Genomic DNA, 27,824 nt, shown 5'->3' with positions numbered 1-27,824 from the left:
AGTAGGCGCCATGGCATGGGGCTGGTGGGCTGGTGTCATGTTAATGACCTATCTTTTCCTGCTTTTTTATCACAGAATTCAGATGGTAAACTGACTTTGCAGGAGTTTCAAGAAGGATCAAAGGCAGACCCCTCGATTGTGCAGGCACTATCTCTGTATGATGGTTTGGTATAGGGATCACTCACCACAGCTGTGTGTAAGTAAGTCCTGGTGGTGGGGGATTCCGCTTACATGAACCATAAGCAATAGTACAGAGCAATCGCGCCAATACACTGGGGATATTTATAAAAACTGGCACATTGCAAAAAGGTGCTATAATCCTTAAATTAACACCAATCAGATATTATTTTTTTATGAATTCATGTGTCTGATTGGTTGCTATGTATTAGCACCTGTTTGCTATGTCTCATGGTGATGTGACCACCTCTAATAATGATGTAGAGCATTTCAGACCATATATACTCTGCAGGCTGTAAATCTGTGGCATGCTGGGACTAGTAGTTCAGTAGTAGCCGCCTGCCTTTGGTTCTAAAGGTGCCATGGCACTACAAGTCACAGCATGCCATGAAAACACAGCAAATGTTGAAATCCTGGTATGACGGTATAATGAACTGTTTATATACAGTAGCGTTGCCCATCGTGCAGCTATTACTGCAGTACTACTCCCTAGTTATATCCGTACAAAGTACTGGATGCTCTGGCAGTATAAAAATGATGAAGTTATGTATCACATCGGGCAGTGTTGAGATTTTGGCCCAGATTTATCAAGTCTTGGAGAGTGATACATAGCACACTGATAACTGCCATGTTATAGGCTGTGTTTGAAAAATGACAGTTAGGAGCTGATTGGTTGGTACTTTATCACCATGCTATTTATCATTCTCCAAGACTTGATAAATCTGGGTATTTGTAAGAGACAGAAGCAATCAATCCAAAAACTAATAAAAATCAGGGGACTTCATAGATGCACATACAAGCCTTAAAAACCACTGCTACAGTCCATTGACAATCTCCGCACTGTGATTGGCTATGAATGTGAGTGGTATCAACATACAGTGATCTTAGGTTTACCTACCATGTATTATCTTCTGATAACCACAGGAATATCCCTTGGAAAGAACCCCCTCCTGCATGCCCCCCCCCCCCCCCCCCCCCCCCTGATGCTCACAGCTTTGTGTCACAGTTTCGGCTGCCCTACATAACACTTACTTGACGATTTAGGTGTGAATTCCAGACAAAATTATTACACTGATGTAATTGTGTGACACTACAGCTGAGTGGCCTGGAAGAGAAAGTGGCTTCAACAAGTCTCATTTACAGCTGCCCTGCTTTAATATATACCAGGTCTACTGTCTGTTATCTATGGGGGGGGAGAAAACATTACCAGCCGTCTCTGCAGGCAGCGTGCCTGGGCTGCAACACCACAAGGGGGAGCTACAGTGTCAGGCTCATCATCATACTTTTTGCATCTCATTACTTGCCGGAATTATGCAATGCTTGTATTGTATTGAGCAGTTTGTAAGCCGAGATGATGAGCAAAAGTGTTACCATTTTTATTAAATACAATACAATGGGCAACATCGCAGTTACACTACTGCTGTATGCATTGTGTGTTTCTGAAACATAGGCAGACACAAGTTCTTTGCAAGCTAAAATCTATGCCATGAATATATAGAGAAAAGAACATCAAAGAATTGCTGGCTTTTTATTTCTTCTATCCCTTGTTATACAATCCTGCCCTCTTTCTATAATAGCAACCTCTAATTGTAGCATATTAGATGCTGATGATCCCTGAGACACTGGGGCCTCAGGCAGTGGGGCCCATCGAGGGATTCCCCTGTGGGCCAGTCCAAACCTGCTGAGACATCACTATGACCTTATAGAAGCCTAAAGAAATCCGCTTTTAGCCTTGAGCTCTACCTTGGGCAGGCACTTCAATGCATGGGAATTGTGTAGCGAATGTGATTTCTGATTGGATAGGAGTCACAGCCATCCAATCAGGTGCCCCATTCATTGCTGCTTTCCAGTCCTTTAACACTATGGAGGAAATGTATCAGTCCTTCTAAAGACGACAAGTGGACGTGTTGCCCACAGCAACCAATCAGATGTCTAGTGCATGCTCTAAATTTATAGCTAGAATCTGATTTATCGACTTTAGAATGTTTGATAAATATTTCCCTATGTCCATATGATGATTCTACGTCTCCAGGCTTCCATAGTGTCTTCTCTGCAATGTGTTGCCGGAGGCTACCTTCTGGTAAAGTCCTATGGTTATTAAGCACGGAGGATGGGGTCGCACAACTGCCCATATAGAGGTGCTGCTGTTGCCTACACCTAAGTTTACATCGGTGGTTTTCAGCCAGAGTGGCTCATGCCATAAATATCCCACCCAGAATCTGTCATCATTCCTTGTTGGGCGCGCTAGGAATGGATACTAGAAAGAAATAATCAATGTAAGTTATAGACTTCCATCGGCAGAACCAGAGATCGTCTAGGATAGCAGGCAAGACAGATGGGTTTCCTCTGCAGGTCGGTAGAAAGCTGATTTTATACCACAACGCTGCTTTACAAAAGTATGAGAGGTAGCAATCCGTACACCTGCATATAGATGACTGTGGTGGGAGTCTCATTGCATAGTTATAAAGGTACACAATGTGCCCTTCAATGACAATTACACATTACACCTTTTTTTTTCACAGTTATAGATTTGTGTCAAGGTTTCCATACATCTTGTGCCGTGATGCCCATATCCTCTGACCCAGCGGCACTGCCAACCAGATCGGCAGCCAGCGATGATCGGCGATCCGTCATGGGATTTGGGTATTGAAGCATGTTAAAAATGCCCGATTTCCCGAACCCGGTTAGGATCGGGCGGGTAGGGTTTTTTCTTCTTCCCAAACAATTTTTTTGAGACATAAGAGAAATGTACATACACATAACATAGTACTACACAGTAACGCATGTATCAATGAGCACAAGTCAGGATCAGTCAGTCAACATAGTATAATATAACTAGTCATAAATATCCATCTATTGGGCTCCAAACAGTAGCAAAATGTAGCACGAGTGAAGAAAATATATTTCAAGTTAGAAAAATAATAATATTTTTGAATTCAAGATGGTCGTGGTGAGCCAATAGCAGCTCACCTCACCACCCCGCCCCCTTGTGCCAGCGAATATTAGGCAGGGCGAGGCAGGGGGCAGGCAGCCTGATGGCAGAGGAGGAGTTGGCAAGTGCTCCTGGAAACAAAGACTACAGAGGCGGCGGCCAATGCAAAAGAGCTCACTGGCTGCTGCCCCCTAGGTAAAGATGCCGCATAAAATGCCGAAAGTCCTAGGGGAGGGCTGCGGCCATGGAAGAGATCACAAGCTGATTATTATTATTATTACTACCAGTTATTTCTCTGACGTCCTAGTGGATGCTGGGGACTCCGTAAGGACCATGGGGAATAGCGGCTCCGCAGGAGTCTGGGCACAAAAGTAAAGCTTTAGGACTACCTGGTGTGCACTGGCTCCTCCCCCTATGACCCTCCTCCAAGCCTCAGTTAGATTTTTGTGCCCGAACGAGAAGGGTGCACACTAGGTGGCTCTCCTGAGCTGCTTAGTGAAAAGTTTAGTTTTTAGGTTTTTTATTTTCAGTGAGACCTGCTGGCAACAGGCTCACTGCATCGAGGGACTAAGGGGAGAAGAAGCGAACTCACCTGCGTGCAGAGTGGATTGGGCTTCTTAGGCTACTGGACATTAGCTCCAGAGGGACCGATCACAGGCCCAGCCATGGATGGGTCCCAGAGCCGCGCCGCCGCCCCCCTTACAGAGCCAGAAGACAGAAGAGGTCCGGGAAATCGGCGGCAGAAGACGTCCTGTCTTCAATAAGGTAGCGCACAGCACCGCAGCTGTGCGCCATTGCTCTCAGCACACTTCACACTCCGGTCACTGAGGGTGCAGGGCGCTGGGGGGGGGCGCCCTGAGACGCAATAAAAACACCTTAGATGGCAAAAAATACATCACATATAGCTCCTGGGCTATATGGATGCATTTAACCCCTGCCAGAATACACAGAAAAACGGGAGATAAGGCCGCCGAGAAGGGGGCGGAGCCTATCTCCTCAGCACACTGGCGCCATTTTCCCTCACAGCTCCGTTGGAGGGAAGCTCCCTGGCTCTCCCCTGCAGTCACTACACTACAGAAAGGGTTAAAAAAGAGAGGGGAGCACTAATTAGGCGCAGTATTAAAAATACAGCAGCTATAAGGGGAAAAACACTTATATAAGGTTATCCCTGTATATATATAGCGCTCTGGTGTGTGCTGGCAAACTCTCCCTCTGTCTCCCCAAAGGGCTAGTGGGGTCCTGTCCTCTATCAGAGCATTCCCTGTGTGTGTGCTGTGTGTCGGTACGTTTGTGTCGACATGTATGAGGAGGAAAATGATGTGGAGACGGAGCAAATTGCCTGTAATAGTGATGTCACCCCCTAGGGGGTCGACACCTGAGTGGATGAACTGTTGGAAGGAATTACGTGACAGTGTCCGCTCTGTATAAAAGACAGTGGTTGACATGAGACAGCCGGCTACTCAGCTTGTGCCTGTCCAGACGTCTCATAGGCCGTCAGGGGCTCTAAAGCGCCCGTTACCTCAGATGGCAGATACAGACGCCGACACGGATACTGACTCCAGTGTCGACGGTGAAGAGACAAATGTGACTTCCAGTAGGGCCACACGTTACATGATTGAGGCAATGAAAAATGTTTTACACATTTCTGATAATACGAGTACCACCAAAAAGGGGTATTATGTTCGGTGAGGAAAAACTACCTGTAGTTTTCCTGAATCTGAGAAATTAAATGAGGTGTGTGATGATGCGTGGGTTTCCCCCGATAACAACTGATAATTTCTAAAATGTTATTGGCATTATATCCTTTCCCGCCAGAGGTTAGGGTGCGTTGGGAAACACCCCCTAGGGTGGGTAAAGCGCTCACACGCTTGTAAGAACAAGGGCTCTACCCTCTCCTGAGATGGCCGCCCTTAAGGATCCTGCTGATAGAAAGCAGGAGGGTATCCTAAAATGTATTTACACACATACTGGTGTTATACTGCGACCAGCAATCGCCTCAGCCTGGATGTGCAGTGCTGGGTTGGCGTGGTCGGATTCCCTGACTGAAAATATTGATACCCTAGATAGGGACAGTATATTATTGCCTATAGAGCATTTAAAAGATGCATTTCTGTATATGCGTGATGCACAGCGGAATATTTGCCGACTGGCATCAAGTGTAAGTGCGTTGTCCATTTCTACCAGAAGAGGGTTATGGACACGACAGTGGTCAGGTGATGCGGATTCCAAACGGCATTTGGAAGTATTGCCGTATAAAGGGGAGGAGTTATTTGGGGTCGGTCTTTCAGACCTGGTGGCCACGGCAACAGCTGGGAAATCCACGTTTGTACCCCAGGTCGCCTCTCAACATAAGAAGACGCCGTATTATCAGGCGCAGTCCTTTCGTTCCCAGAAGGGCAAGCGGGCAAAAGGTTCCTCATTTCTGCCCCGTGACAGAGGGAGAGGAAAAAGGCTGCAGAAATCAGCCAGTTCCCAGGAACAGAAGCCCTCTTCCGCCTCTGTCAAGCCCTCAGCATGACGCTGGGGCTTTACAAGCAGACTCAGGCACGGTAGGGGCCCGTCTCAATGAATTTCAGCGCGCAGTGGGCTCACTCGCAAGTAGACCCCTGGATCCTTCAGGTGATATCTCAGGGGTACAAATTGGAATTCGAGACGTCTCCCCCTCGCCGTTTTCCTAAAGTCGGCTTTACCGACGTCTCCCTCTGACAGGGAGGCAGTTTTGGAAGCCATTCACAAGCTGTATTCCCAGCAGGTGATAATCAAGGTACCCCTCCTGCAACAGGGAACGGGGTATTATTCCACACTGTTGTGGTACCGAAGCCGGACGGCTCGGTGAGACTGATTCTAAATCTAAAATCTTTGAACACTTACATACGGAGGTTCAAATTCAAGATGGAGTCACTCAGAGCAGTGATTGCGAACCTGGAAGAAGGGGACTACATGATGTCTCGGGACATCAAGGATGCTTACCTTCATGTCCCAATTTACCCTTCTCACCAAGGGTACCTCAGGTTTGTGGTACAGAACTGTCACTATCAGTTTCAGACGCTGCCGTTTGGATGGTCCACGGCACCCCGGGTCTTTACCAAGGTAACGGCCGAAATGATGATACTCCTTCGAAGGAAGGGAGTTTTAGTTATCCCTTACTTGGACGATCTCCTGATAAGGGTAAGATCCAGAGAACAGTTGGAGGTCGGTGTAGCACTATCTCAGGTAGTGTTGCGGCAGCACGGTTGGATTCTCAATATTCCAAAATCGCAGCTGGTTCCGACGACTCGTCTTCTGTTCCTAGGGATGATCCTGGACACAGTCCAAAAAAAGGTGTTTCTCCCGGAGGAGAAAGCCAGGGAGTTATCTGAGCTAGTCAGGAACCTCCTAAAACCGAGCCAAGTCTCAGTGCATCAATGCACAAGGGTTCTGGGAAAAATGGTGGCTTCCTACGAAGCAATCCCATTCGGCAGATTCCACGCAAGAACTTTCCAGTGGGACCTGCTGGACAAATGGTCCGGGTCGCATCTTCAGATGCATCAGCGGATAACCCTGTCACCAAGGACAAGGGTGTCCCTCCTGTGGTGGTTGCAGAGTGCTCATCTTCTAGAGGGCCGCAGATTCGGCATTCAGGACTGGGTCCTGGTGACCACGGATGCCAGCCTGCGAGGCTGGGGAGCAGTCACACAGGGAAGGAATTTCCAGGGCTTATGGTCAAGCCTGGAGACATCACTTCACATAAATATCCTGAAGTTAAGGGCCATTTACAATGCTCTAAGCTTAGCAAGACCTCTGCTTCAAGGTCAGCCGGTGTTGATCCAGTCGGACAACATCACGGCAGTCACCCACGTAAACAGACAGGGTGGCACAAGAAGCAGGAGGGCAGTGGCAGAAGCTGCAAGGATTCTTCGCTGGGCGGAAAATCATGTGATAGCACTGTCAGCAGTGTTCACTCCGGGAATGGACAACTGGGAAGCAGACTTCCTCAGCAGACGCTCTGGTAACACTGTGGGTGTACCGGTCAGTGTATGTGTTCCATCCTCTGCCTCTCATACACAAGGTACTGAGAATTATAAGATGGAGAGGAGAAAGCACTATATTCGTGGCTCCGGATTGGCCAAGAAGGACTTGGTAACCGGAACTTCAAGAGATGCTCACGGAGGATCCGTGGCCTCTACCTCTAAGAAGGGACCTGCTCCAGCAAGGACCCTGTCTGTTCCAAGACTTACCGCGGCTGCGTTTGACGGCATGGCGGTTGAACGCCGGATCCTGAAGGAAAAAGGCATTCCGGATGAAGTCATCCCTATCCTGATCAAAGCCAGGAAGGATGTAACCGCAAAACATTATCACCGCATTTGGCGAAAATATGTTGCGTGGTGCGAGGCCAGTAAGGCCCGACGGAGGAATTTCAACTGGGTCGATTCCTACATTTCCTGCAAACAGGAGTGTCTATGGGCCTGAAATTGGGGTCCATTAAGGTTCAAATTTCGGCCCTGTCAATTTTCTTCCAAAAAGAACTAGCTTCAGTCCCTGAAGTTCAGACGTTTGTAAAAGGGGTACTGTATATACAGCCTCCTTTTGTGCCTCCAGTGGCACCTTGGGATCTCAATGTAGTTTTTGGGTTCCAAAAGTCACATTGGTTTGAACCACTTAAATCTGTGGAGTTAAAATATCTCACATGGAAGGTGGTCATGCTGTTGGCCCTGGCCTGGGCCAGGCGCGTGTCAGAATTGGCGGCTTTATCCTGTAAAAGCCCTTATCTGATTTTCCATTCGGACAGGGCGGAATTGAGGACTCGTCCTCAGTTTCTCCCTAAGGTGGTTTCAGCGTTTCACCTGAACCAACCTATGGTGGTGCCTGCGGCTACTAGGGACTTGGAGGACTCCAAGTTGCTAGACATTGTCAGGGCCCTGAAAATATATGTTTCCAGGACGGCTGGAGTCAGAAAATCTGACTCGCTGTTTATCCTGTATGCACCCAACAAGCTGGGTGCTCCTGCTTCTAAGCAGACTATTGCTCGTTGGATTTGTAGTACAATTCAGCTTGCACATTCTGTGGCAGGCCTGCCACAGCCAAAAATCTGTAAATGCCCACTCCACAAGGGAGGTGGGCTCATCTTGGGCGGCTGCCCGAGGGGTCTCGGCTTTACAACTTTGCCGAGCAGCTACTTGGTCAGGAGCAAATACGTTTGTAAAATTCTACAAATTTGATACCCTGGCTGAGGAGGACCTGGAGTTCTCTCATTTGGTGCTGCAGAGTCATCCGCACTCTCCCGCCCGTTTGGGAGCTTTGGTATAATCCCCATGGTCCTTACGGAGTCCCCATCATCCACTAGGACGTCAGAGAAAATAAGAATTTACTTACCGATAATTCTATTTCTCGTAGTCCGTAGTGGATGCTGGGCGCCCATCCCAAGTGCGGATTGTCTGCAATACTGGTACATAGTTATTGTTACCAAAAATCGGGTTATTGCTGTAGTGAGCCATCTTTTCTAGAGGCTCCTCTGTTATCATGCTGTTAACTGGGTTTAGATCACAAGTTATACGGTGTGATTGGTGTGGCTGGTATGAGTCTTACCCGGGATTCAAAATCCTTCCTTATTGTGTACGCTCGTCTGGGCACAGTATCCTAACTGAGGCTTGGAGGAGGGTCATAGGGGGAGGAGCCAGTGCACACCAGGTAGTCCTAAAGCTTTACTTTTGTGCCCAGACTCCTGCGGAGCCGCTATTCCCCATGGTCCTTACGGAGTCCCCAGCATCCACTACGGACTACGAGAAATAGAATTATCGGTAAGTAAATTCTTATTTTATATAGCGCACACATATTCCGCAGCATTCTAACAGATTATTTGGCCATTCACATCAGTCCCTGCCCCAGTGGAGCTTACAGTCTATATTCCCTACCACATGTACACACACACACATTCACGCTAGTGTTAATTTTGTTGGGAGCCAATTAACCTACCAGTATATTTTTGGATTGTGGGAGGAAACCGGAGTACACAGAGGAAACCCACGCAAGTATGGGGAGAATATACAAACTCCACACAGTTAGGGCCATGGTGAGAATTGAACCCATGACCTTGGTGCTGTGAGGCAGTAATGCTAATCATTACACCATCCGTATGCCTCCTTTCATGGTATGCAGATCAACTCTTTGGAAGGAAAAAATCTGCAGATCCCTGAAACAAATCTGTAATGTATGGGCAGGGTTAGATGGTTTGGAGAAACAATAAATCTGGGGATAAAAGTCACAGAATCTTTGAAAACAATAAATTGTGATTGCCGATGTGTGGGTGCCTTAATAAAGTAAACTTGTGTGACTTTACCCGATGCGTTTCTTGTTCTAGACCCACAACCATTAATGCTTGCTATCTCATGTTCTTCCCCCAGATGCCCTGGGTAATATTATCCTTCCTGTACCACCAGACCATGTCAGCAGCTTATCTTCCTCTTTTCAATCACTCCCACATGACGCAAGGACGAGGTCACCCATTCCAGCCAGCCCTCTCCTCTCCTGAGATCCTTCACACGGGGCGCTGGTGGCCCACCGGAGAGCGCAGGAATGCCATCCACAGCTATGTCCCGGTACCAAACGTGCTTCAGTTTTCCTGACGTCCCATCTCCTTCCTGCTGCTTCTTGTGTTTCCTTGCGCTCTGAGAGGATTGCCTATACACAAGGAAGAACCAGCCCTTCCCCCTTGGTCCTGGACTATGTTCCAGCGGTCCACCCTGGGAATGAACAAATCCTCAAACTGTATGACTGGGTAATGGAGGAGCGGAGGCAAAAGGTGATGGTTGCAGGAGAGGACATACGAGACTAATTAAGGTTGTCTTGCAGTATTTTTAGATACAAGGACATTCTTGGGGACATCATAGGAGAATGCTACTAAAGGACGCGGCTGGTTCTGTGTTTGTCATACGCACGGCAGTCCATGGATTTGGGTCAATTTACATGATGCTGAATTGTGCTTTTTTTTGTGAATAAGTGATTTTTTTATACATATATATAGCTAATGTTTTTATTTATTTTTAATGTAGTTATCGTCACCTGCTTTTATCGGATAGGTGAGGGAAAAATGTGTATTGGCTGCAATTCACCTCTCTTGTTTTGGGTGTTTCATAGTCCATTAATACACATATACCTTATGCAATGGAAGGGTCATCAAATACATGACAGCTTTTTATTAGGTCATTCTGGAAGGAAACTTTCATTTCTGTGCCTGGATCATTTCTCTGTACTATGAGGGGGGGGAGGGGTCTTTTTTCTGGCAAACCTGCAGTTCTTCGCATGGATAAGAAATGCATGATATAATGAAACAACCGAAATCTCATTGTCAGTGTGCACTGTGCAGTACCAGCTCACTGCCTCTAGGAGGCGCTGTTAATATTGATGGAGAGGTTTGGCTGTCCTCCAGATCATAAACCTGCTTTATTCTGCAGCATATGGTGTAGCTGTCAGTGGTACCTGGGGTTTATTTAGGAAGTGGCAGTAAAATTGATTAAGCCAGTAGAAAGAGACTTATACCCCTTTCACACCGCAGCTTTAACCCGGTAAATTGCCGATTTTTCAGCCTTCCTAAACGGTTCTAGCTGCGATGTGAAAGGGCCACCTTGAATTTACCGTTTTCAATATACTGGTATTTTGAAACGGTTAAAAAGCAGGGTTCTACCCGGTGCAGAACCGTTTCACTGTGCAGTGTGAAAGGCTCTGAAACGGTATTTCCAAGCCACAGGAGGTGATAGGCTGTCTCCATGTGTGATGTCACCAGGCAGAAGCAGGAAGCTGGAGGAAAAACACATCAGACACATGAGAGTGGGTTTAGAAGCGTTTTCTTACTGCAAATATATTATACAATGGTAACTTGGAGTGATGAAGAGGTGAGGGAGCTGCTAAGAATCAGAGGGGATGAGGAAATCTGCAGACAAATAACTGGGACAGTCAAGGATGCACTCATATATAAAAACATGGTTAAAATGCTTCAAGCTGCTGGGTTCCATCATACGACTATCCAAATTATTAATAATTAATTAATTAATAATTATTAATAATGTGTGAGCCAGAAAAGTCCATTTATAATGACAACCACTGTTTTCTATGGGTGAAACGGGTTCAGTGTGAAAGGTACCAAAAAAGCAGGTTTTGCGATGTGAAAGCAGCATTGGGGCTTAATTCAGACCTGATCGCAGCAGCAAATTTGTCTCCAATGGACAAAACCATGTGCACTGGAGGGGGGGGGGGGGGGGGGGGGCAGATATAACATGTGCAGCCAGAGTTAGATTTGGGTGGGGTGTGTTCAAACTGAAATCTAAATTGCAGTGTAAAAATAAAGCAGGCAGTATTTACCCTGCACAGAAACAATATTACCCACCCAAATCTAACTCTGGCTGCACATGTTATATCTGCCCCCCCCTGCAGTGCACTTGGTTTTGCCCATTAGAGAACAAATTTGCTGCTGTGATCAGGTCTGAATTAGGCCCTTAAATATAACTAGCACAAGTGCCGCGGTCTTTGCCTGGTGTGCATTTTCCCCCTGAAACTAGGGGGAATATATATCAATATATACCCTGCTCACAACATTAAGTAGAATTTTTCTATGACTGCATTAATTGAACAAAGAAAATTCTGAATCATCTGAGTGATACTCGGCTGCCTGGGGATACAGGTCAGGAGCAATGAATGTTAAAATTCCCAGACCAATTTTCTTGCATGCATAAGCCATCTCGCCAGTTCACCCATGCAAGGGCAGATATACTAAGCCTCGGAGAGAGATAAAGTACCAACTAATCAGCTCCTAACTGCCATGTTACAGGCTGTGTGTGAAAAATGCCAGTTATGAGCTGGTTGGGTGGTAGTTTCTCTCACCAAGGCTTATACTGGATACACATTAAGCAATATGTTGTCTGATCCGGCAGATCGGACCGGCATATTGGGGGTCATTCAGGTGTGGTTACACCTATCGTTGCATAGGACTGATTTTCATTACTTTGCGCATAATGGTGGTCATTCCGAGTTGTTCGCTCGTTGCCGATTTTCGCTATATTGCGATTAGTCGCTTAATGCGTATGCGCAAGGTTCGCAGAGCGCATGCGCTTAGTTATTTTACACAAAAGTTAGGTATTTTACTCACGGCATAACGAGGAATTTCACCGTTCTGGTGATCGTACTGTGATTGACAGGAAGTGGGTGTTTCTGGGCGGAAACTGGACGTTTTCTGGGAGTGTGTGAAAAAACGCTGGCGTTTCTGGGAAAAACGCGGGAGTGGCTGGAGAAACGGGGGAGTGTCTGGGTGAACGCTGGGTGTGTTTGTGACGTCAAACCAGGAACGGAACTGACTGAACTGATCGCAATGGCTGAGTAAGTCCCGAGCTACTCAGAAACTGCTAAGAAATTTCTGTTAGCAATTGTGCTAATCTTTCGTTCGCAATTCTGCTAAGATTCACTCCCAGAGGGCGGCGGCTTAGCGTGTGCAATGCTGATAAAAGCATCTAGCGAGCGAACAACTCGGAATGAGGGCCCATGTGCATGCGTGAATGGGTCCTGGTAGCAGACTGTCAGTGATTAAAGTCTGCTGCCATCTGGAGGACGGGGAGGGGGTGGCGACGGCCCCCGTTTGTGAAAACGACATATCGGCTGGGTACACATCACTCAAGTGTGTACCCAGCTTTAGTACATCTGCCTGCAGAGTACAGCTGATATCCCAAACTTTTGTTAAAATATTACGCAATGACACTATATATGGTTTATTAAGAGAATATAGCATATTTCATGATTTGGTTCTGGTTTGCTAATTTTGAGAAAACAGAAAAGGTACTGTGTATATTATACAGTCTGTGGCTTACTCCATCAGAGGCCTAGAACCAGGGGTGTAGCCAGAACTTTGTGGGCCCCATAGCAACAAGCATGTCCCAATGCTTCTAGAGAGACACCTCTCCATAGCATTTGTTATTTCATGTCCCATAATAGTGCCCTAGTTTATTTTACAAACCATAGTACAGTAGTACCTTAGCTAATGTTATGCCCCATAGTAGTGCCCTTTGATATTTTATCAACTATAGTAGTGCACTAGTTCACATTATGTCTTATTGTAGGGCTGCCAGTACAGTACCCCTAATTCACTTTATAACATACAATATGCCCAGTTTATATTGTGCCACAGCTCATATTATGTAACATTATAATGCCCTCCAGTTAATTTTATACCACATTACCATGAGCAGGTCCAGATGCGTAACTAGATATATTGTAGGCCCCAAGGAAAAAGTTTGTAAGGGCTTCTATGTACCACGAAATGATGAAAAATGTATATAACACATGTAACTGTGACAGGGAAGGTGGGCCCCTCTCAGCTCTGGGCCTCATAGAAGCTGCACTCCCTGCACCTGTGGTAGCTACACCCTTGTCTAGAACAATACCAGGCCCTTTTGGTTACAGCATTGAACTGCATGCAGATCACAGAATACATACATTTGGGGAGGGGGGGGGGGGGGGGGGGGGGAATGGTTTGGGCATTTTCTGTGGTTGAAAACCGCTTTATAAAAAATTACAACAAATTGGTGCTTGTATGCTCAGTCATTCACAAGGAGTCTAGGCAGCCATTTTGTGGGCTGAACCACCATTCATCCTAGCAAGCATGGTTATTCAGTGATGTCACTGGCTCTTCGTAATTATATATAGACCATAGTCTGTATATTTGGCGAATATTTGTTTACGCTATTAAATGACTTTACCTGCTGTTTGTAGACATTGGGTTCACTGTTAAGTGACATGTCTTTGTGTAGCTAGGTGGAGCGGAGAGTTACAGTATTTTAATGCATCAATTTCCGCTGGAGAACTACAATCATAACAATGACCTATTTTGCACTTAGGAAACAATTATAGAGAACACATGACTAATGAAGACTGAGTATGACCTCTGAACATCAACCACCTGTTCCCTGCATGGTTTCCTCCAATAAAATGGCTCATTAATGATATCCGCACCCATAAATCAGGGCAGCACTGGTTCTATAACACAGAAGTTTTAAGCATACTCACAGGTGCTAAACCAGGCTCATAATAAGACTGCCTTACTAGAAGGCTCAGGTGCGTTTAGTAGCACTGTATGGGTTAACCCAGGAGAAAATATGTAAGGCGAAGGAGTTATCAAAATATGCGCCAAGTCTTGTACCTTGTTGAGACTGAAATCCATCACTGGCGCACTAAGTGGAGCGATGCCAAAACAAAAACACCATTATCCAAAGACCTAGCTGTGTGATTATAGTAACGTCAGGTTCTGTAGTGGGAGGTGAGCGTACTGTGTAAGTTCCTGCATAAACCCATTCCTTTCTCCAGATAAATACACATCACACAGTATTTCCATCTGAACCGAGTCTTCTGATGGACACTAGGAAGCAAATATCCCGTTGCTGCCTGACAAGCAAGACTTATATGAATGTAACTTTTTTTATTTTTCTACAATGGTCGGACATTTGATATGGCTGGAGGTTTTCATGGGTTGAATTAAATTCTTCCCCTGTTACCACTCCCTAGTCTTTAAACCTTCCTAATCTCTCATTTGCCAATTGGACAGTGTCTTTGTTACAGGATACAGCTTTGGAACGTTGTTTTACTGTGTACCTGTATTATAATGCCCTACACGTTTTATGTATAATGGTCAACTCTTGTGGATTGGTGACATCCCCAAGGATACTGAGGGCAGGCAATTTTCCCACAAGGACCCTTACCTGCCAGGTGGTCAGGATGTGCCATCATAACTCAAATCACATTGAAGCGACACACACCTGGGTGCACCCCCAAGTGGAGAATTTGGAGAATGTTACATAGTGGAACTCCACCACCTTGTGTGCTGAATATAGATCTTCCTAATAGAAACTAACAAATTTAGCTTTTTTTGGGGGGGGGCAGATCTTGGGGTTTATGTGGATCGGGCCGGTACTTATTTTGTCCTGATTCTGCCGCTATGTTGGGAGCTATGCAAATATACAGTAACCCAGGGCAACTAATCACCAATTAGCTTTTATTGTCCAGTTTAGACTATGAAAACAAAAAAGTCTGTTATTAATTAGCCATCTATAAGTATTTCAAACCGCATTACTAAAGGCAGCAGAAAATGATGACTACCACAGATCTGCCAATAATTAAAAAAAAAGGGATATTCAAATCGATTGCTGTTTATTACACACTTTGACTTGACTTGAGAAAAACAGTTGGATTTGTGACTAGATTACTACTATTAGAACAAAATAACCACAAATACTCTGTATGGGTAATAAGATTATGGGCAGTTTTAATTAGTAGCAAGGTTTCCGATGCAGGCAACCGCATACATTTCTGGCTATTACACTAGTAGCCCTGCTTGGGCAAAAACAAGGTTTTCCTTCCCTAATATTCCACAGAGTATTAGTACAAGAGGTGTCATTGGAATCTCACAGATACACTACTGTATGTAGACAAAAGTGATTGGACACTGAAAGCAAATAGATCAACAAGATTTTATTGACATTAATACTTTGTAGGTCCACCACGTGCAGTGATTACTGCAGACACCCTTCTTGGCAAACTGTCCGCAAGTTCCTGGACATCAGCAGGCGGTATGTTTTGCCATTAGTACAGTGACCAACTGCAAGACTGAAGAAGGTCAAGTTGGTCTAAAATGCACCCATCGCTCCAATTCGTCCTAGAGGTTCTCAATGGGGTCAAGATCTGGCCAGTCCATCCAGGTTACCAAAACTTCTGTATGCCAGTTCAGCTTCGCCCTGGAAATATCTGCCTGTTTATCTGGGTGTGGTTAGATGGCTCAGGGGCATGGCTTCCTATGTCCCTATCTTTTATTCGGTAATGCAAGCAGTTTTGTAATGTGAATTTTGCATAACTTTGTAAACTGTCCGGTCTCGTCACCCTCTCACACTCAATTCCGCCATTTTCGCCTTTTTCTACTTGTCTTGCTGCCTTTTCTACAGGCCAATGTAGAACCTTAAAAAAAAAAAAAAAAGAAAACATCAAGAAAAATTAAAATCAAGGCTGAGAATGAAACGCGTCGGGTGAAAATAAATACTTGTTTGTCAGTGTTAACATCCGCATGTGGTATATGCTATAAATATGTATACATACAAATATTTTTAACAAAATAAAAACAAGAGGGACTAACCTACTCTGTGCAATGCTTATATTATATTGTGACTTGTTTCTAAACAGAAAATGTAAATTTGTACGTTGTTTTTTGTTTCCTTCATTTTATTTATTTTTTTATAAATATTCAATAAAACACAGATATCATTCTGCACATTAAAAATCTAATTTCTCTGCAATTTTGCATTAATTAACACGTGGGATTCGCAGGTACTTCTTGCGATAATAAAATCACTTTAATTAGTAGATATAGGGTGTGCATAGCAGCCACAATTCTAAAAGGTTTTCCAGGGAAACTTTGCTGTGACGATGCAGGTTACGCCAGATGTGGGGGACCTTGAGCGCTCCAACCCACGGCATGTCATGTTTATGGAATTTATAGAGCACTATTTTGACTTTTATTTCCATATTTTAGTAAATATCAACTTGGACTCCAACAGCACATAGTAGCCACCCTCTAACTATATGACTGCCATATGACACAGAGCATCAGTTACCCCCATATAATGCAGGGAACATCCATGAGAGCATCAGTGACCACCGTATAATACAGAGAGAATCAGTGACCTTCATATAATATTTATAGCATCAATGACCTTCATAAAATGCAGAGCATTAATGACTGTTGTATGACATAGAGCATCAGTGACCGCCATATAATAACAGAACGCATCTCTGACTGCCATATAATAGAGAGCATCAGTGACCTTCATATAATATTTATAGCATCAATGACCTTCATATAATGCAGAGAGCATTAGTGACTGTTGTATAACACAGAGCATCAGTGACCGCCATATAATAACAGAAAGCATCTCTGACTGCCATATAATAGAGCATCCGTGACCTCTATATAATGTAGAGAACATAAGTGACTGCCATATAATTCCAAGAGCATCCGTGACCTTCATATAATACAGAGAGCATCAGTGAATGCTATTTAATACAGAAAACATCAGTGACTGCCATAATACTGATACCTTCATTGGCCATCCTATAATGCAGAGGAGTGTTACCACCATACAATGCAGATTGTATTTTTGATCACCTTACAATATCACTCCATCAATAATTAACTCCTCCTTAAAATCATCAACTACTTCAGCTTCAAAGGACAAGACTGCAGCATAGCCAACCAAATGAACTTACGCTTGGGAGTTCAGAATTGCAAAAGACGGCCTGATTCAGGTCTCGATGGATCTTTGGCTTTTATCACAAAGTACTGGTATTCGGTACCGTGCGCTGGACCAGTACTGCACATGTGCACTACAGGTCGTGCGACGTTGAACACAGAACAACTGCAGGCATCAAGAGATTAACAGTCTGCGACGATGGCTTCCATTTCTAAAACAGAGGCAGGTCACCTCAGTTTTGTGGGAGTACTGAGGCTAGGATCACCATCAGAAGACAGAGATTTCCTGGCCTCTTGGTAGAAGCTGTGGTGGCCAGCTTGTGTGACATGGCTCACTCAGTCGCCCAATGGTGCCACAAGTGAGACGAGGCAGCATCCAAGTAAGCACCAGCAATGCGTCCTCCAACACAACTGAATCAGGCCCACTCTGTGGAATCTTGTTGTTGCTGGATTCTTTCTTGACACTTATACATAAGGGGTAGATTTACTAAAGCTTCTAAGACAAGTGATGATGTTGCCCGTAGCAACGAATCAGATTCTGTCTATGATTTTCTACAGTGCAATAGAGAAGTGATAGCTAGAATTTGATTGGTTGGTATAGGCACAACTACCACTTGTCTGTTTTACAAGCTTTATTAAATCTACCCCCAGGTGTCAGCCATGATCAAATCCTCATTCTTTCATCTAAGGAACATAGCCACAATCAGCCATTTCATTCTCTCCGAAGATCTGCCTACAGTCATATACCATACTAGCCTACTCTCCTGGAATGGCCGGGAGGCTCCTGAAAATCAGGTGACGCTTCCGGCCCCGTGGAAGAGTGGGCAAGTCTCCCGGACGAGCACCGACTGCCCGCAAACTCCCCACCCCCATCTCCTAGCAACCACCCCCCACACCCCACAAAGGTGTCCAAAGTGGGCAGTCTGGGAGGTCTGAAGAAGCGATTCACGTCAACCTGGCCCCACCCCATACCTAGCAATGCCCGTATTCTCTGCATTGCATAGCAGGAGCGGTGCACCAATGAAACAACATGCAGCTACGCCCCCGGTCCCACCCCATATATGCTGGCCTTAATTTATGCTAATGCCACAGCTGCTGGAATGTGTACAGAGATGCCCAAGGTCTGTCCTGTCTAGGGAGGCCAATCCCGGTCCATTTTTTCAATCCCGGGTATCGGGATTGAAAAATGGTCAATTCCGGGATACTCGGGATTGGCTTTCAACTGTGTCCAGCCGCCCCCCACGCCCCGCCCCTCCCCACCCGCCCCGCAGACATTAAAAATTTACAAACCTGCACAGCCGGGTAGCAGGTGAGGAGGAGATGGCGAGTGAGTGCAGGGAAGCCGGCGGGTGAGTGCAGGGGGAGCGGGGAGGAGGCGGCGGGTGAAGACCACCGTACCTTCCAGCTCTGCGGCTGCTGACAGTGCAGCGTGACTTAACAGTCACAGGTCATGCTGCGCAGGGGGAGGAGGGAGCCGGGCAGTGTCTGAGCGTCCTGAAGACGCTCAACGCTGATCCCTCAATCCCTGGGAATCGTGTACATATCACTGAGCGCTGTCACTGCGCTATGACAACTACTCTGTACATATCATGGAACACTCTCACTATGCTACCCTGCACCACGGCAACTAATCTGTACATGCCATGCCAATGGTCTCACTACACTACGCCACAGCAACTACTATGTACAGATAGAATGCTCTCACTTTGCTGCACTGTGCCACGGCAACTACTGTGCATGTATCCGAAACGCTCTCGCTACACTGCACTGCACCACAGCACCTGCTATGTATTACTATGTACTATGTATTAGTAGGAGAAGAGAACATACAAAGAATGGCGATATATTGATTAAGATTAAGAGTGTCCATGGGTAAGAACTTCCGGGTTGTACCAGGAAGTTAGATGGAAACACTACCTCAGTGGATCTTTGATTTGGGGGAAGAGGGTACAAATGTGGGGCAGACAGGTAATGGAACATTTGCCAGGTAGCCCTTATTTATTCACCAAGGGTTCAGTCGAATGGGTCCTGCGCAAAACATCAGATGTGCGTTAATTGACGGATAAACGTACATTTCTGAATCAGGCCCGCTGTCCGTAGCATAGTCTCGCTATGCCATTCACTACAGTGGGAGCCGAGTGCACATGCCTGCCGTGCTGCGTTCACATTGCGGTCTCTCTACAGCTCGCTACTATACGCAGCAAGGCTGTAGCGGGACACATCTGTAGATTAATATATAAGAGCTATTCCTCTGGAACCAACGTCTCCTGTACTATTGTCATTCTGTGGTAGAATAATTCCGAAGTACAGTATAAGAATGCAAAAAATCTCTTTGATGTACTGTCCTGTCATTTACCCGCTGTGCTGTTATATGCTTTAATAAATATGAAAGAAATTCAGTTAAAGTCAAGAATGAAAAACTGTGGTTAATGCATGTTAGCTAGAAAGAAATAAATTACTTCTTTGCTTGTAGTATAAAAGAAAAGGCCAACAGGGTAGCGCAGTGGTTAACATTGCTGACTTATAGTTCATGAGCTCAATTGCCACTCAGGGACCAGTCTGTGTGGAGTTTGCATGTTATCCCCACATTTGTGTGAGTTTCCCCCAACCACTCCATTGCCCCTCCTACACTCCATAACCATACTGCTAGGTTCATTGGCTGCTGACTAAAAAAATGTTGTGTCAGACTGTAAGCCCCATGGGGCGAGTCCTAAAGTGAATGACAAATATGCTCTGGATAGTATTGTATAATTGGTGGTGCTTTCTAATATGTTAGTTGAGTCCGATGGTTGCGTCTTAGTACGCAAGTGGAAGTTCAATGACACCGCCGGTGGGCGTATCAATACAAATCCCGGCGGCTGCAACATTTGCATATATTTGCACAGCCGCTGTGTACCAATCTGCAGCTGCGGTGGCATTAGCATCCGTCTCCAAGACCTCTGTGTGTGTTCTGCTAGAGAGGATTTCCTCCTAACCTGGCAATAGGCTGACGGGGAATGAAAGAGAACATGGGTTTGTTTAGTTAAGTATAAACAATCCAGTTATTTCATGTATAAATCAAATAGAAGTTTTATTTACACATCAAATATAAATTAGTAATACCCTAACAGAAGCAAGTACCTTGCTGCTACTATCCCTAGGTTACCGTGTGTATTCCCAGTGGTAGTCATGAGGCTGGACACGCCTTGATCACGCTGCTTACGCAATGGATTTAAAACCACAGCCTGTAAGTCCAGGGCCGCTGACTAGATAGTAAGTAAACAGCTGTATTTTGAAGCAGCATGTGGTACAGATGGTCATGCAAGCATCAATATAAATAATAATGGCCTATTCTCCCAGAATGTCCGGGAGACTCCTGAAGTGTAGGTCGTGCTCCCCAGAGGCGGAACTACCGCCAGTGCAACCAGTGCGTTGCACTGGGGCCCGCCACTGTCCAGGGCCCCAAAGCATGTAATGAGTCAAACTGATTCATTACATGCCGCTGTGTGCTGCGGGCAACCGCTGCCCGCAGCACACAGCCGCCCGGAGAGAGAGGAGAGGAGCGCAGCGGTACGGGGGAAGGAGGAGGAGGGAGGTGGAGGAGGGAGCCGCAGCAGCGCTTTGTTACTGGTTGAGGCGCTGCTGCTGCTGTCCCTCTGCTTCACTATAGGCTGTCTTCCGCCGCTGTGAAGCGCTTCCCAGCATTCACAGCGGCGGAGAACAGCCTATAGTGAAGCAGAGGGACAGCAGCAGCAGCGCCTCCACCAATAACACAGTGCTGCTGCGGCTCCCTCCTCCACCTCCCTCCTCCTCCTTCTCTCCTGCCCGGGATCTCTGCCAGAAGCTGCACCGAGGAGCCTGAGCCAGCGGAGAGGGTAAGTATAATTCTTCCTTTCTTTCTAAAAAGGGGACGCTGTCTGCCGCAATGTGTAAAAAGGGGGAATCTGCCTGCCGTAATGTGTAAAAAGGGGGACGCTGTCTGCCGTAATGTGTAACAAGGGCACGCTGTCTGCCGTAATGTGTAACAAGGGCACGCTGTCTGCCGTTATATGCAAAAAGGGCACGCTGTCTGCCGTAATGTGTAACAAGGGCACGCTGTCTGCCGTTATATGTAAAAAGGGCACGCTGTCTGCCGTTATGTGTAAAAAGTGTACGCTGTCTGCCGCTATGTGTAACAAGGGCACGCTGTCTGCCGTTATGTGCAAAAAGGGGACGCTGTCTGCCGTTATGTGTAAAAAGGGGGCGCTGTCTGCCGTTATGTGTAAAAAGTGCACGCTGTCTGCCGTTATGTGTAAAAAGGGGGACGCTGTTTGCCGTAATGTGTAAAAAGGGGACGCTGTCTGCCGTAATGTGTAAAAAGGGGAATCTGTCCGCCGTAAGGTGTAAAAGGGTCTCTACCTGGTGTAGTGGTGCTACTGTGAGGCGTAATTTGAATAATGGAGACTACTGTGCACCGTTTTATGAATTGGTATTATTTTGTGGCCACACCCCTTCCCCACGAAGCCACGTCCCTATGTATTTTTGCACGCGCCTACGGCGCGCACTGCCCCTGTTTTGCATGCAGGGGTGGGGCTCAGATGCCATTTCTTGCACACAGTGCTAAAATGTCTAGTTACGGCACTTTTGCCAGGTATCCATTTCTCTGGCCCTGAGCAGGTCCCCCTCACCAGATCCTCTCCAGGGGTAAGGGGGTGGACTTGGATGGGATGGGGTGGGGGGGGAGCCCAAAGCATTTTGTCGCACCTGGGCCCACCGCTCGCTAGTTCCGCCACTGGTGCTCCCATATCCCGCCCACTTACCAGTGGAATGGGAAAGACTGGAGCGCGATGATGAGATTCTCAAAGAATCGCTTAATCTTTGATCCACCTCCCAGAATAGTGGGGATATCCTTGATAAGTCTACCAATCTGTCAGGCAGGGCCAGGCAGTGGTGCCGAGAGGGGCTGGGTGGTGGTGGCAGGTACAAATTACCTAGGCCCAGGCTGTTGGAGGGGTCAGGCGGGGGCCCGGGTCCGCTAACCCCCCCTCCCCCCCCAGTATACCTGTGGTGTGGCCAGTGTTGGCGGCACCATATCCTCCCAGTGATCTCATCAGGAAGATGGCAACGCACATAGAAAGCAAAGACTCTGGCATTGTGTCAGAGGCTTTGCTCTCTAGTGGCAAGCCTTATCTTCCCAAATATCACTGGGAAGATGGCGCTGGCTGAGGAGGAGGGACCCGCTTCCTGTTCAAGTAAGGTAGGAAGTGGGTGGCCCCAGTGTTAACATTGCATCTACCTATGAAGCGCGTGGGGCCGCAAAGTTTTATTATATAATTATTTATTTAGTAATAGGCGTCATCACACACCCTTTTTAAGCCATGCCCCCTTACCGGGGCCCAGTGTGGCTCTCTACGCCCCTGGTGCCATTCCACAAATCAATCAGACAAAGCCAACCATCTCCTCGCGGCAGCTATAGGATGTTTACACACATTTGGCCCCTGCAGCGCTGACAAGAAAATGTACGCCTTACGTTTTGCAAAGTCATGTTTTTATTATTATCCCCCCAATGATGGTTATGATTGATTACACAATGCTAGAAAATAATATGTTTGGTTTTGTTAACATTATTTTGTCCTGTGAACACAACAAATCTGGCAATGGGTTTATGTAATCCAAAAGAATTTGAAATTGACTCACTGTCTCTCTGTTCCACCTACATTGTCTGGTCTGGTATTAATCCCATGTCTCCTACAACACCGTATCCCTAGAATTCTATCCCTCCCCGCTGGACATTAGGGATCATCTGTCTGTATTCAGAACTAAAGTGAAGTAGTCACTGGCTGGATTAGCTCCCTTATTTATTAACCCTCCTATTATCTCTGTGTAGTGTGTTCTCTGAGTAGATTGCAAGCTATTTGAGGTAATTCCGAGTTGGTCGCTCGGTAGAAACTTTTTGTTGTGCTGCGATCAGATAGTCGCCGCCTATGGGGGAGTGTATTTTTGCTTTGCAAATGTGCGAACGCTTTTGCAGCCGACGGAACAAAAAGTTTTGTGCAGTTTCTGAGTAGCTCTGGACTTACTCAGCCGCTGCGATCACTTCAGCCTGTCCGGGGCCGGAATTGACGTCAGACACCCGCCCTGCAAACGCTTGGACACTCCTGCGTTTTTCCAAACACTCCCAGAAAACGGTCAGTTGACACCCACAAACGTCCTCTGTCAATCACCTTGTGATCGGCTGTGCGAATGGATTCTTCGTTAAATCCATCGTCCAGCACCGAATCTCTTTGCACCCGTACGATGCACCTGCGCATTGCGGTGCATATGCATGCACAGTTTTGCCGAGATTTAACCTGATCGCAGCGCTGCAAAAAGTTGCTAGCGAGCAACTCGGAATGACCCCCAATGTCCTCTCTCACTGCCCTTTACTTTTGCCACATCTTAAATTCTTAATTGTATCTTGTGCTTTGGGCCTAATTTATGTTTGTACACAACGGCCGATTATCACGCAAGGGAGCGATCATCGTTAGACTGAGCATGTGCTACAATTGCAAGGCGCGAAGTGCGTACGTGCTAAAACATGGCACCCGTGCCGCTTCTGCTGTGTCCAGTCTGCGTTAGCCATAGACCAACCCTTAGCCCTTGTTTGCGTATAGGCTGAGAATGTGTACGCAATTGCAAATGAGTTTGCGATGGCTGCGGTGGCCGTCTCTTTTCACTGCTGGGCGGCAGCGTCACTTGCTAACATTAGCAGCTACGCAACCTAGAAAATGGCAATTGCTGTTACAAACATGAATTCGGCCCTTTATTTCGGTAGTAAGTAACTGCGGCTGACTGATATTGCGCAGAAATGCTTATTCTTTGTGACTGTGCAAGACTGCAGACTTACTATGGGGGGTATTCAATTAAGTGTTTTTTTCGATGGTCGAAAAAATGGCACTAATTCGACACAAGGTATTCAATTGCGGGCGTTTTTGCCTGTTTTTTTAATTCATTTTAGCCTATGCCGTTTCACTTTTTTCTTTGTCGAATCGGTGAAAATTGTGCCAAAACACGTATCGGTGGCAAATTCGCCGATACATGTGGTTTTCGCCAGTGCTGGTTATTTCGACCAGTCAAAAAAATGGCACGAGCATTGAATAGGTCAAATGTAAAGTCAACCTAAAAACTGTCAAAAAGTGCAGTTTTGAATACCCCCCTATGTGTTTGTGTATGACACTGTGCTGAAGTGGTTAGCTTGCTGCCTCACAGCACTGAGGGGCAGATGTACTAAGCCTAGAGAAGTGATAAAGCAGTGATAAGTAACGCACCAGCCAATCAGCTGATAACTGTCATTTTTCAAACCCGTAATGATTGGCTGGTGCGTTATCACCTTCCATTTATCACTGCCTTATAACTTCTCCAGGCTTAATACATCTACCATTGTGTTCTTGGGTTCGATTGCCACCATACCTTATATGTTTTAAGAAAGAACAAAGAATTAAGGTTCAAAAAGGGTTGAGATTACCTAAAGGATAAAAAAGGGGGCAGTCTAGATGGGCCAAGTGGTTCTTATCTGCCGTCAAATTCTATGTTTCTATGTTCGGAGATTGTATGTTCACCACATATGTATGTGAGTCATACTTACCGACAATCTGGCTGCCCCCTCCGGGAGGAGGCAGCCAGGTCGGAGCAGCGGGGGCGTGGTGTGGATGACGAAGTTTAGGGGCGGGATTGGGGGCGTAACCACCTGTCCGCATCATCTTGGCCCCGCGCCCCGTCTAGCAACGCTGATAATATTGGCATTGCAAGGCAGGGGGCGGGCCCGGGATGACGCGAATCGCGTCATCTGACCCCCAGACCGCCAACTTTGACTGCGCCGTTGGGACTTTGTCAGCGGATTCAGGGGGGTTGCGGGCGATGGGCGCTTGGCCGGGAGACTTGGCCACTCTTCTGGGGGGGCCGGAAGCACCACCCGATTTTCGGTAGCCTCCCGGCCATTCTGGGAGAGTAGGCAAGTATGATGTGAGTTTCCTCCCACAACCCAAAAACATACTGATTGGTTAATTGGATTCTGACAAGAAAATAACCGTAGAGAATATGCGTTAGGGAATGTAGACTGTAAGCTGTACTGGTGTGACTGGCCAAATACTGTACTTTCTGTAAAGCGCTGCAGAATATGTGTGAGCTATTTAAATAATTGTTAAATCAAAAGTAAATACATGTGGGATAGTGTTTTCTGCTGATATGAGGTGGAATTGTGAAACTCTGCTTGGCCCATTTGTAAAGTCATTAGCTCTACAGTAATTCCTTATTATTGACAGAGCCCCCCATGCAGCCACCAGCATCCCCTGCATCCGGCCACGAAAGTGGGCGCTTCCCGGGAGGGGGGAGTAGATGATGCGATTCATGCTGAATTGCGTCATCATAGCCCCACCCCCCGCTTTCAAAGCCAGTAAACCGGTCCGGCAGAGCCACGATACGTCCATGCCCCTGCAACGCCCTCCTTGGATGATGCCACGCTCCCTCTTGCACTGATCTGGCAGCCAGAAAGTTGGTAAGTATGCTCTATATAGACTTACTATGGGGGGTATTCAATTAAGTGTTTTTTTCGATGGTCGAAAAAATGGCACTAATTCGACACATGGTATTCAATTGCGGGCGTTTTTGCTTGTTTTTTTAATTCATTTTAGCCTATGCCGTTTCACTTTTTTCTTTGTCGAATCGGTGAAAATTGTGCCAAAACACGTATCGGTGGCAAATTCGCCGATACATGTGGTTTTCGACAGTGCTGGTTTTTTCGACCAGTCAAAAAAATGGCACGAGCATTGAATAGGTCAAATGTAAAGTCGGCCTAAAAACTGTCAAAAAGTGCAGTTTTTTGGACCGGGAGGAAGCAGCCAGGTCGGAGCAGCGGGGGCATGGTGTGGATGACGAAGTTTAGGGGCGGGATTGGGGGCGTAACCACCTGTCCGCATCATCTTGGCCCCGCGCCCCGTCTAGCAACGCTGATAATATTGGCATTGCAAGGCAGGGGGCGGGGCCGGGATGACGCGAATCGCGTCATCTAACCCCCAGACCGCCAACTTTGACTGCGCCGTTGGGACTTTGTCAGGGGATTCAGGGGGGTTGCGGGCGACGGGCGCTTGGCTGGGAGACTTGGACACTCTTCTGTGGGGGCCGGAAGCACCACCCGATTTTCGGTAGCCTCCCGGCCATTCTGGGAGAGTAGGCAAGTATGATGTGAGTTTCCTCCCACAACCCAAAAACATACTGATTGGTTAATTGGATTCTGACAAGAAAATAACCGTAGAGAATATGCGTTAGGGAATGTAGACTGTAAGCTGTACTGGTGTGACTGGCCAAATACTGTACTTTCTGTAAAGCGCTGCAGAATATGTGTGAGCTATTTAAATAATTGTTAAATCAAAAGTAAATACATGTGGGATACTGTTTTCTGCTGATATGAGGTGGAATTGTGAAACTCTGCTTGGCCCATTTGTAAAGTCATTAGCTCTACAGTAATTCCTTATTATTGACAGAGCCCCCCATGCAGCCACCAGCATCCCCTGCATCCGGCCACGAAAGTGGGCGCTTCCCCGGAGGGGGGAGTAAATGATGCGATTCATGCTGAATTGCGTCATCATAGCCCCACCCCCCGCTTTCAACGCCAGTAAACCGGTCCGGCAGAGCCACGATACGTCCATGCCCCTGCAACGCCCTCCTTGGATGATGCCACGCTCCCTCTTGCACTGATCTGGCAGCCAGAAAGTTGGTAAGTATGCTCTATATACTTTTGACCCAACCATGTCACTGCATAAGTGTTTCCATAGCGCTGATGTGACACTTAGGTCCGATTGCAGCATTTGTGCCCTGAAAATCACCTGACAATGGGCCTGATTTAGAGATGGATGCAAATCCCGTTGCAGCTGCGACATTGTTTGCAGCAGCTGTGCGAAAATATGCAAATTCCGCGCTAGAGGTGTCTCAGAACCGCCTCTTGTGTGTGAAGACACAGACATTGGAAGCACATCGGTCGATAATCGATCATTTGAGTAACACTACAGTCAGCAAAGCATGGCCATTGGAAGTAAAATGACGGAGCCATTGTAACTGCGTCGCAAGCTGTCACACGCCCCCGAAACGTTCGCAACACACCTGCGTTTGATTTACCACTCTCCCTTTACCCTCCACACAGACTCCCTGCCTGTCACTCACTTCATTGCGACCGCTATTGCAAGACCATAACGGTACATGCGCAGTGCGAGATAAACACAGTGGCAAAAAAATCATTTGTCAGCGTACATCGACATTGCATCTCTCTGGATCAAGCCCAGTGTTCATTGGAAAGCAATCAGATCACTATCAAGTGTGTTGGTATATCCAGCGGGAATATGAGTGCAGGCAGGGCCGGTTCTAAGAGTTGTGGCACCCCGGGCAAAATATGGGGGCATGGCTTCAATTGGGGGCGTGGTCACGACGCTGCAAGAAAATAAATAAATAAATAAAAAGAATACTTACCATCCCCGT

At 46.6% G+C, this 27,824-nt stretch overlaps 1 protein-coding gene across 2 annotated transcripts in view; it reads left to right on the top strand.

The window, feature by feature from the left end:
* Positions 1-10,286, top strand: part of NCS1 (neuronal calcium sensor 1) — a 159,043-nt gene extending 148,757 nt beyond the window's left edge. The window contains exons 7-8 of one of the 2 annotated variants that reach the window (XM_063936683.1): positions 76-200; positions 9,490-10,286. In XM_063936683.1, coding sequence (XP_063792753.1) covers positions 76-174 — 99 coding nt within the window. In that variant the 3' untranslated portion in view covers positions 175-200; positions 9,490-10,286. The remainder of the gene's footprint in view (positions 1-75; positions 201-9,489) is intronic. The other variant, XM_063936682.1, reaches the window with a different exon arrangement.
* The last annotated feature ends 17,538 nt before the right edge of the window (positions 10,287-27,824 follow it).

This window comes from Pseudophryne corroboree, chromosome 8, assembly GCF_028390025.1.
Source record: "Pseudophryne corroboree isolate aPseCor3 chromosome 8, aPseCor3.hap2, whole genome shotgun sequence".
NCBI lineage: Eukaryota > Metazoa > Chordata > Amphibia > Anura > Myobatrachidae > Pseudophryne > Pseudophryne corroboree.
Note: the sequence above shows the minus strand (reverse complement) of the source record. Positions and strands in the feature narration are given on the sequence as shown.